The sequence below is a fragment of the Bison bison genome, unplaced genomic scaffold (genome assembly GCF_000754665.1).
Source record: "Bison bison bison isolate TAMUID 2011002044 unplaced genomic scaffold, Bison_UMD1.0 scf7180017864297, whole genome shotgun sequence".
NCBI lineage: Eukaryota > Metazoa > Chordata > Mammalia > Artiodactyla > Bovidae > Bison > Bison bison.
In genome coordinates, this window is record NW_011494869.1 from 6,640,208 (window position 1) to 6,650,933 (window position 10,726).

The 10,726-nt window shown below is 49.0% G+C and overlaps 2 protein-coding genes and 1 non-coding gene across 3 annotated transcripts in view; all 3 read right to left on the reverse strand.

Moving 5' to 3' along the window:
- PSKH1 (protein serine kinase H1) overlaps window positions 1-4,580 on the reverse strand; it is a 25,081-nt gene extending 20,501 nt beyond the window's left edge. The window contains exon 1 of the mRNA XM_010851010.1: window positions 4,479-4,580. The gene's annotated coding sequence lies outside the window, so the exon portion shown is untranslated. The remainder of the gene's footprint in view (window positions 1-4,478) is intronic.
- Window positions 4,581-5,452: 872 nt separating this feature from the next.
- Window positions 5,453-5,534, reverse strand: TRNAS-AGA. The gene has a single exon. It is a non-coding gene; the product is annotated as a tRNA-Ser (tRNA).
- Window positions 5,535-9,087: 3,553 nt separating this feature from the next.
- On the reverse strand, window positions 9,088-10,399 carry NRN1L (neuritin 1-like). Its single transcript, XM_010851113.1, has 3 exons — window positions 10,312-10,399; window positions 9,483-9,615; window positions 9,088-9,373 (listed from the first exon to the last, which is right to left on the reverse strand). Exons 1-3 carry the CDS (start codon window positions 10,397-10,399, stop codon window positions 9,088-9,090), a joined length of 507 nt encoding a protein of 168 aa, XP_010849415.1.
- Between the last annotated feature and the right edge of the window lie 327 nt (window positions 10,400-10,726).

Sequence of the window (10,726 nt, forward strand, 5' to 3'; positions counted from 1 at the left end):
ACAAAGGTCCATCTAGTCAAAGGTATGGTTTTTCCAGTAGTCATGTATGGATGTGAGAGCTGGACTATAAAGAAAGCTGAGTGCCAAAGAATTGATGCTTTTTGAACCATGGCTTTGGAGAAGACTCTTGAGAGTCCCCTGGATTGCAAAGAGATCAAACCAGTCCATTCTGAAGGAAATCAGTACTGAATATTCATTGGAAGAACTGATGCTGAAACTGAAAGCAATACTTTGCCCCCCCATCCCCCGCCATGTGAAGAACTGACTCATTAGAAAAGACCCTGTTGCTGGGAAAGACTGAAGGCAGGTGGAGAAGGTGACGACAGAGGATGAGATGGTTGGATGGCATCACTGACTCACTGGACATGAATCTGAGCAAGCTCTGGAAGTTGATGATGGATGCGGAGGCCTGGCATGCTGCAGTCCTTGGGGTTTCAAAGAGTCAGACACGACTGAGCAACTGAACTGAACTGAACACAGCACTTCTAACCATCATGAGGCAAGTGAGGATAACAGGCAAGAGTCTATTACGTTAGATAAAAAACCCCTGACCCTCACATCATACACAAAAATAAATTCAGAATGGCTCAAAGACGTAAATATGAGACAAAATACCATAAAATTCCTAGAAGAGAACATAGGCAAAACATTTTCTGATATAAACTGTACTGTTTTCTTAGATCAGTTTCCCAAGGCAACAGAAATAAAAGCAAAAATAAGCAAATTGGACCTAATCAAACTTAAAAGCTTTTGCCCAGCAAAGGAAACCATAAGGGAAATGAAAAATGAAAAGACAACATACTGTACAAATGTATAGACTGGCGACGCATAAGAAAAAAACTGGAGGGATATACACCAAATACACAACAAACTACTTTTTAAAAATGACTAATGTTTGCATCTAAAGACATGGTTCATTATTCACATCCACAATGCTTTAACTTTTAACATTGTTTCATAATAAGAATAGCTACAACTTTCTTTTTGGAATACAGTAACTCAGGATCCTATTGCTTATCAAACTCCAGCTATGCACCACTGCTCTACATGGTAATAATTAGTGAGCAGAGACTTCTGCTTTAGGGCTGAGATGAAAATTTTAAAGTTTGTCATGTCTTCATTTATCCTGACCCACAACTGCATCTGAGACATCTCACCAACTGCCCATCCTATCATCAGAAATACAGCCTCTGGCAATGTACCTGGGGGTCTCCTTCCAAAATGCCAAAGTTCAACCCACAATTATTTCCTGAGCTCCTGCTCAGGGCCAGGAACTCTGCCAGGGACTGTGACGGACAAAAAGAAGGCAGTTATAACCTCTGCTCTCAAGGAACTTACAACACAGATGGTTCCACATCAAGAGTCCCCTGATTTATTACTTTTATGATACCCTGCTAGGCCACTTCCAGGGCAGCAAACTAGAAGGGGGCCCTTTGTGACCATTTTCCTCCAGCAAATGAAAACAGCACATTTTTCTACTTTAGCATCACATGGGATGCCATGGCAACAGAGGGCTGTACCAAGAATTAGCTCAGTGATGATCAAGCCAACACAAATTGGCTTAATACTCACTGAGTAAGATTCTTGGAAGAAAAGAAAGTTCAAATAAATAAATCTTTCTCCAGCTCTCAACAAGCAGAATTGTTTCCTTTCTTTCAGCACTGTATTTCTCAAATACTTCTCTGTGTGCTTCGGGTCAATGGAGCTATTCTCAGCTGTCTAAAAGCTTAAGGGTCAATACCTAAGCACAACTACAGCCAATTCGTACCACATACTTAGGAAGCACTGAAGATCAAAGCTGCCCACATAAAGTGCTCACGCTTATTAAGTAAAATAAAAACCTAAGCCGAAGTCTCACTCGTTTAACTATGAACTTGTGAGTGACAGGGAATCCTAGTGTGTATTAGTTCAAATTTCACAGACACTAGTATCTTCAGAGTATTCCATTCCCAGTGAGGCGCAGCTCTAGCTCAGTGTAAGAAGCAAACAGGTTTCCTGAAAGCTGCACTTTGTTTAGCTCATTTATACAACTTAATAGGAACTGCAATTAGACCTGGACAACATACTGAGTTAGCAAGCCCGCCCTCCTATGAGTCAGCAATCCAAATGTCTTCTAGGGGAACAGCCAACTGCAACTGCCCTCAGTAGGCACAGTTTTGCCAAAGCTTTCCTGGATAACTAGAAATTATCTCAACAAAATGTATAACATAAGGTAGCTTCCTACACAAGTCTCCATCTGAAGAGCAAACAGGCTTACTAAGATGAGATCCCCTTTTGATAAGGGATGAACTCTGGAAAGAAGAGCCATTAGTAATAACAGTGGCTTTCATTTCCTGAGTTCCAAGTGTGCTAAGCGTCTTATATAAGGGCTTCCCTGGTGGCTCAGATGGTAAAGAATATGCCTGCAGTGCAGGAGACGGGGATTCAATCCCTGGGTTGGGAAGATCCCCTGGAGAAGAGAATGGCAAACCACTCTCCAGTATTCTTGCCTGGGAAATACTGTGGACAGAGGAGTCTGGCAGGCTATACAGTCCATGGGGTCACAAAGAGTCAGACATGACTGAGCAAGCATCTTATACACACTCTAACTCCTCTCTCCAACCACATAAAGTAGGTGTGATTACTCCTATTATGGGATGAGCAAACTAGGACTCAAAGAACCTCAAGATATCATCAAAGTCAAGAACTGAACCTAATTTTTTCTTACGCCAAAGCCCATACTTCTAACCACCAAAACAATGAGACTGCAACAGTTGTGTGTGCCACAAGGCACAGCTAGCCCTTCCCACTGGACAAGGTTGCAACCGTTTCCTGGTGTGATGACAAAGATCTTCAAACAAGGAGACCAGTAAAGTCATCTAAGGAGGTTTTTGCTTTTTGAGATATTTTTTGGCTATGCCAACAGAGTCTTAGCTGAGGCACACAGGATCTTCAATCTTCGTTGCAGCATGCAGGATCTTTAGTTACAGAATTTGAACTCTCAGCTGAAACATGCGAACTCTTAGTTGTGGCATGTGGGAATCTAGTTCCCTGACCAGGGATCAAACCTGGGCCCCCTGTATTGTGAGCAAAGTCTTAGTTAGCCACTGGACTACCACATGGAGGTAAGTCCATGGAAGTCCATGGGACTCTCCAGGGAAGTCCCACATGGAGAGTTTTTGGGTTTTTTTAAATACAGATTCCTACCAGGTTCCAGATACCCTGAATAAAAATCTCAGAGAATGAAACTCTTGAGTCTGCATTGTGAAAAACCACCCCAGGAGACTTCAGACCATCAAGGCTGCCAAGGCTACACCATCTATCACATGCATAAACGTGCATGTGCAAACAGGACATACACATTTGCTGTGCTCATCACAGGTCGTGGCCCCTGATATGTGCTCAGGGGCATAGCTGGATTTGTATGCATTCTTAAATCAGCAACCTATCACAGCCAAGTTAGCTTCTATGCCAGCAGAGCCAGACACTGAGATGCAGGCAGAAGACACAGTCCCCAGGCCAACCACCAGATGACACAACACAATAAACTCCAAAAGTAGTCACATAAACTGAAGTACAGAGGAGTCAACAGTTAGGTGTGAAGGGAGGCATTTTCAAGGAAATTAAATCTAAGGTGGATTTTAAGGGACAGATGTAAAATCTCCATACTGGTGGGGGGAAAGAAGAGAACTGCAAAGAGAGAAAATTGCATATCTAAAGCAAAAGTGTTTTAAAACATGAAGTTAAGGGCAGATTCACATACTTCCAACACCAAACTGTAAACAGGAGACAGAAGGGCCCAGGTGTTGACCTCGGGGTTATGCCTCTACCAGATTATGAAGAGACCTGAACGTCTTGCTTTAGGCTTGGCCTTTATCCTCTAGATACCAAGAAGGCAGTTTTAGGCAATGAAAGGACTTATTCAGATTTTCAAGTGGGAATTAGCACTTCACAGCTTCAAGGAGAGGGAGTGAACGTGGGGAACAGGATTTCCCCTGATAAAAGTAGAGGGATAACTGGTTTGCAAAGCAAGCGACCCGGCTCGACTTGGGTGTGCTCTTCCCCAGCCTGAACAAGGAAGCGACCAGCTGTCCCCCAGCCCTGGCGTTCAGTCACAAAGGAGGAGGTGTGGAGTAGGTGCCAGACACGAGAAGGCAGTGAAGACAATCAGGTAAGTTCACCCTGATCAACACCGACTGGTTGGCCAGCAAGCAGGTCACCTGACCACGTCCACCTGGCCCTGAGACGGGCTACTAAGCACAGCAGCATGTTCAAAGCCAGTTAAGCCGTAGACACTGGGGACCCCAAGCAGCCATAGCCTGGCCTGCTCCGCAGTCCCGTAGGCCCCGGCGCAGCCTGCATGGGCCGAGGACTTCGGGCATGGGCAGAGGGCTCCGGGCTGGGCAGGGATGGGCCCAGTGCTTCAGAAAGCGACCGGAGCTGCAGCTCGTCAGCCCCTCCCGCCCATGGGGCCGTCGCCCTGAGCTGGGCCGCCTCACCTCGCGCGGGCGGCGGGCTCTTCGGCGTCTGAGCGACTGTGCTGACCCTCTCCTGGCCGCGGGTATAGCCACGGCCACCACCGCCGCCGCCATCCTCAGGCGTCAGCGTCGTGGCGTCATCACAGCGCGCACTTGACGCCAAAACAAATCCCAGCCACCCACGGGGCGGGGCGGAGGCGGGCTCGGGAGAGGCGGCTACGCAGTTGGTTGCGCTCCAAGCCTGTCCTGCCAATCAACGTCTTAAGTACAGGGTCATTCTCATTTTCCGGAGGGAGTGTCTCTGTATCTCCAGGTATCTTGACCCTAGGTTTGGGCAGGCACCATGGGTAGTAGGGGGAAAGTTCCAAGATCCTGGTTCACGTGGAGGGCACTTTATAGTGCGAGGTTGGGGACGTAGTACATTTTAAGAGGTTTCTGGAAGTGTCTCTGGAACTCCGCAAAGGATCGGTCTAAATGTAATTAAATAATCTGTATTTTTTTAAACTGCCGTTAAAATAATTCAGGCACTCAGATATGTTGAATTTGACCTCCATCACAGCGGAGTTGAAGTAGTTAACTTGAGAATCGGTGAAATTAGTTTGGGGCCAACTACAGAGTAACAGTTTCGTGGGGTTTTTTTTTGTGTGTGTGTCCGTTTTAAATGTTATTTTGACTGAATTTAAGTATTGATATATCCTATAAAGCAAGTAGATTAAAGAAAAAAATGTTACCATTAACGATTCTATAGGATTAGAATTATCTACTTTACAATCAACTCAATTGGGGGTAGAGAGCAGAATATGTTAATAGATGTCTCAATAAAGGGGTTTTTACCCCCTTTTAAAATAATATTTTTACCATTATTGTTGGGGTGCAATGTGGAACTTTTCACTGGGCAACCATAAAGAGCAAGACTGGAAAAGAACCAAGGCAATAAATAGCATTCTTCCTAAACTGGCTATGCCCCAATAGGAATCATCATAAGGGAAAGATACCGTAGTCGGCAGGATTTGAACCTGCGCGGGGAAACCCCAATGGATTTCTAGTCCATCGCCTTAACCACTCGGCCACGACTACTTTTAGTTATTAAAAGGAGTGTAATCTCCATACATCTTCCTCATTTCTGTTTATTAAAATTTTTATTGAACCCTTATTTCATACATGGAATTGTCTTTGACTGTGTAAGTTAATCTTATACTTTAAACCTGAACATATATTAACACCATAAAACATCACGGTCTGTTTTATGTACTAGGGCTTTATAAAAGATTAAAAAATAAAACTTTTAGGGACTTCCCTGGTGGTCCAGTGGTAAAGACTCTGTGTTTTCACTGCAGGGGGCACAGGTTTGATACCTGGTTGGGGAACTAAGATTCCCTGCAAGCTGCTTGGCCAAAATAAATAAATAAACTTTAAAAATTATTTCCATATGTCTAGTGTTATGCTTCAAGGAATGAACTTAGGGGCCAAACAAACGAAATTATATCCCAGCTCTGACACTTCCACAGTTGCATGAACTTAAGGAAGATATCTTCCTCTCCCTAAACCCCATGTTGGTTTGTTTGTTTTCCTTTTTAAAAGATTTATTTATTTAGTCTGAACTGGGTTTTTGTTGCTGTGCTTGGGCTTTCTCTAGTTGCAGCAAATGGGGGCTATTCTTTGTGGTGGTGTACAGGCTTCTTACTGCGGTGGTTTCTCTTGTTGCAGAGCAAAGGCTCTTAGGCATGCGGGCTCAGTAGTTGTGGCCCGGTGATATGTGGGATCCTCCTGGACCAGTGGTTGAACCTGTGTCCCCTGCATTGGCAGGTAGATTCCCAACCCCTGGACTAGCAGGGGAAGCTCTAGCCTCATGTTTCTTATTTGTATATTGGGGATAAAAATCCTGACCCCCACAGTTATTGTGAGGATAGAAAATAATATCGAATTCCAAGGTTGATGGGGTTTAGAAATCCACACCTCTGTTTTACAGAAATTCAGTAAATTACTTCAACAGATATTTATCGAGCAAGCTGTGGGCAGGTGCTGGGCTCTGGTGAAGAACTCCAGAGCCCTGAGATAAAGAGGTATGTTGAGGCAAGGGGAACTGGGCTCAGGATATCTAGCCCCCAGATTTTCCCCTGAACAATAGCTATTCCATGTCTGCAGAGCTGCAAATGTGAGAAGCACCATTACCATGATCCTCTGCCCTGGGCAGCTGTGTCTAGGACCCAGTCCGGTTGGCCATCAGCCCACCCCTTCCCTCTAGCTCTGGGATAAAACACACAAAGCTCTTAAGCCCCTGGCCAGAGAGCAGATTCTGTCCCCACCCCCAACCCCATGCATACACTCCAGGTCACTCAATTCCAGGGAAGAGCAGGGACTTAGGGAGCAAAAACCAGGGGAAAGTAGGTCACAGCAGGAGGATGGTAATCCCCTTGATGGCTGGTCAGCACTACAGAGCCCCTGCTCCTGGAAGCAGGCTGCTCCTGGCCACCCACCTCGAGTACCTCTGGGAAGATTTTTGGGGTTTGGAGCCCCAGCACCATCTGTCCCAATAGTATGCTCAGGTTAATAGCCCAAAGAAGACATACCCTCCATACTGAAGTCATTCTTAGGCCAAGCTCTTGCTGACGGTAACATTTCCTATGCAGGTTTTAGCGATTCTGTTTTTCATTCCACACACTCCCACAAGTGCATTCTTTATACCCACCCCTATGTTGGGTGCTGGAGACACGAAGAGGACCCCTGGGGAATCCACGGTGGGGAATTCTGACCTAGACCCAGACAGTAACAAGCCAGTGAGCCAGTGCTATCAGTACTGAGACAGAAGAAAGCCTGGGAGCTGTGTGGACCTGAAGGAGGCTTCTGATTCAGCCTGGATTCAGGGATAGGGAGGAGGGGATACTGAACAAGAAGTAGGAGTTTGCCAGGAGAAAATAAGGAAGGGTATTCTGAGCACAGAGAATAGATGTATAAAGATCCAGAGGAATAAAAGTCTGGTGTGTCCTTCCAGAAGATACTGGTGGTCAGCAGGTGTGGTTCTGGGTTTTTTTGACTTGAACTTTCTCCTTTAGGTGAGAAGATGGGTAAGGAATGGTTGGGAGAGCGAAGTGGGGATAAAAGTACAGGTGAAGGAAATACAGGAGCAAAGACAGGGCAGAGTGAGTTAATTGAGGCATCTTAGCTAACTGGAATGAGAGGGTGTTTGGGAAGCCTTGCTGAAGTAGGGCTCCTCTGGATGAAGTAGAGTGGAGGTCTCTGGAGGCTCCTGTCACCTTGGAGCCTAAGCAAGGGACCTACCAGGCCTGATTCTGTCCTAGGGCCAACAACCCCCCAGCACGCGCTTTAGTGCAAACCTGGCCTGACAAGTTCTGGACTCTCACCCGTCCTCCCCTCCCAGCTGATTCCTTGCGCCCCTCTTGTAAAGCCCTCTCCAGCTCAGCCCCACTTCTCCTCCACCATTTGTCACTCTGGCATCTTTACCACCTATCACTCTCTATCATGCTCCTTCTCTGAAACCTCCCCTTACCCCAAGGACTGAGCAGGTAGATCATTCCTGTGTGCTACTATAGACTGGGAGTTACTCAGGAGACTGAATAAACAATCCTACATAGACACACAGCTGACTTACATAGGGCCTTGCAGACAATGAAAAGGAGTTTAATATCAGGATCAGTTTTTCAATGGAGAATAAGGTAGAGGGAGTGAGAGACAGTAGAAGCCAATGAAGAGGCCATGGCAGTGTTCACTCAAGTCGTGTGGGGTAAACTTGGTAGAGGGTCCTGAGAGGGATGGTAGAGGGTCTCCCCCTCTCCGAGGCCTTCTTCTTCCCTCAGGATTCTGCTCATGCTGATTCTTGCTCTTCTTCTCCACCATGAAGAACAGGGGCTCCTCACACATGGCACATTCATCTGTGCATCCAGAAAGTCCTCCGGGATTTCTCTGACCTCATGCAGCACACCTCTTCTCAGAGAACAAGCTTGTGCAGAGCAGAGGCCAGAAGAACCCTCATTGTGACCCAGTTTCTGCCGTTCCCGGTCACCTCAGAGACTTGAGTGTCGACTCCAACAGGGGTTCCCCGTCTTCTAGAACAGGCTCCCCTCAGATGAACCATCACCCCAGAGAAGGAGAGGAAAGGGTACTTAATCTGAGCTTTGTCTTGAAGGCTAAGGGGGTAGTTCAGCAGAGGGAGCATGAGGTGAGATGGTCAGGAGCCTGGAAGCTGGGAGAAGGGTGGACTGGCTGGGGGGGGGGATGGGGACGTTCTACCACCTCACGAGGCACCTACAGGCCAGCGCAGGAGGGGCAGGAAGGTAGGAGTGCCAGCCTGGGAGAACAGAGAGAGAGAGACATTCCCGGACAGAACTCTTGGAACCTGCTGGCAGTGGAAAGCTCTGCCCTGCCCCTGGGAAATGAGTGTTTGTGAGGAGAAAGACTGAGTCCCCTGTGGCAGCCTTCGGCCCCGCCCATGTCATCTTGGGGATGTTTCTGGAGGCCTCAACCCCAGCCAAGCGGGCCTCAGCAGAAAGGAAGGAAGGAACTTAGTACAAATATAAATACCTTTAATGAAAGCCAAGTGTGCTCTGAGGAGGCCGACGGCAGCCACCAGAGCAGGGCTGGAGGCGGGGGCATCACTACCCAACTGGACTGGCTAGGCCAGGGGCCCCAGGAGGCAGGCCAGCGCCAGAGCAGCTGCCAGCAGCGGGGGCATGGGGGCCGGGGTGGGCGCTGGCGCTGTCGCCCGCAGGGTTTCCTGGTTGGTCTCTGAGCCCACCCCGCGCTCCTGAAGGCGCACAGGGGTGCCACAGAGAGTGTGCAAGTTATCTGGGTGTGGGGCCCGGCGAGCTTCTTGCTGTAGTGACTCCCACACGGCGGCTGCCTCCTCCGGGCAGCCCAATAGGACTCGCGAGGCACAGGTGTGGAAGTCATTCCAAGACCTGTTAAGGGTATGGGGTTAGGGGAATTAGGTGGGGCAGGGGGGGCTTTGGGATGGGAGGGAAAAGGCTCAGATCCCAAGGGTGATGTTGCCCTCGCACCTGCCCATACCTGCAGACGGTCTCCAGTTCGCCTCCGTGGCCCATGCCGTCTCCCAAGCGGATGAGACACTCAGCAAAGCCCTGGTATATGGTGTCACAGCGGCCTGGGCCCGCTGCAGCTGCTGCCAGGGGAGATACAGGGACTGCGGGTGGGGGTGGAGACTAATTGATAGGATGAGGCAGTGCACCCTCAACCCCCCAACTCCCAGAGGCTTGTTTACCAGGGAGCTTTCTGGGGACGTGACTCAGCGTGAAAGGGGCACCCCAGGGAACCAAGGGGCACACCTGGGGACCACCTGCCACCACCCCTTCTAGGAGGACCCAGACAGGATAGGTGGGCGTGGGAGGAGAAGTCTCATCCCAGGGGTTGGCTTTCTCCGAGTTCTGGGCCCCAGGTCAGGTGAGAACGGTCCAATTGAAGGAGCATGGACATGGGTAATGGGGACAGGGCCCCTGGCAAAAGCCAGTTTCTCTGTAGCCTAGACACCTTCCTGAATACAGGTGTTTCCCAATGGGTCACGATAGAGGGGGTTGAGATCCAGGCCCGACCCTAAGAGAGGACCTCAGAGATCCCAGGTTTGGTCTGGGAGTCCCACAAGAGGTCAAGCCTCTGCTTATCAGACTGTGGAATTTGGGGGTTCTTCCCTCTGAAACTAGGGTTCAGTTCACACCCCTCACTTTATATCTTTCAGTCACTGGGTCACATTCTTCCCTCCCTGGAGCCCTTTCACCTCTCTACCCTGGCTCTTGGCACTCAGGAAGGCTGTGCCTCAGCTCCCACACAGCCTACACCCAGCCTGTGGGGAGGACGTGTGGACAGTATGGGTCTGGGCACTCACCGAGGGGCGGCAGCAGTAGCAACAGCAGCAGCCCCAGCGCACAGGGCAGTTGCCGGTGGTGACAGAAGCAGCAGCAGCAGCAGCGCATCATCCCCAGCTGGGAGCCTACTAACAGGGCTAGCAGCTTGGAGGGCAGCCCTTTGGCCCAGCCTCCGGGAGGAGGCACTGTGATTGGATGGGGGGCGGGGCTCAGCCACCCAGAAGCCCCACCCCAGTTCCAATAGGCAAAAGAGGAGGGAGGGACTCCAGAGAGGAGAACCAGGAGCATAGTGGGGTGCTGAGCTGACCCCGGGGGGCCTTTGCCTTGGAGATGGAGAGGAGAGATCTGGGAGAGTAGCTGGGCAGATGAGGGTGGTGTCCAGGCCACCTGGGATGGGTTTGCCTAGACAGAGCTCCGCATAGGGAGAAGAGAGGG

Excerpts from the sequence above, each read along its gene's own strand:
- NRN1L (XM_010851113.1), bottom strand. The coding sequence starts at position 10,399 with ATGCGCTGCTGCTGCTGCTGCTTCTGTCACCACCGGCAACTGCCCTGT. Across the intron at positions 9,616-10,311 it reads GCTACTGCTGCCGCCCCTCG|TCCCTGTATCTCCCCTGGCA; the intron begins GTGAGTGCCCAG and ends CCCCACCCGCAG. Across the intron at positions 9,374-9,482 it reads GAACTGGAGACCGTCTGCAG|GTCTTGGAATGACTTCCACA; the intron begins GTATGGGCAGGT and ends TACCCTTAACAG.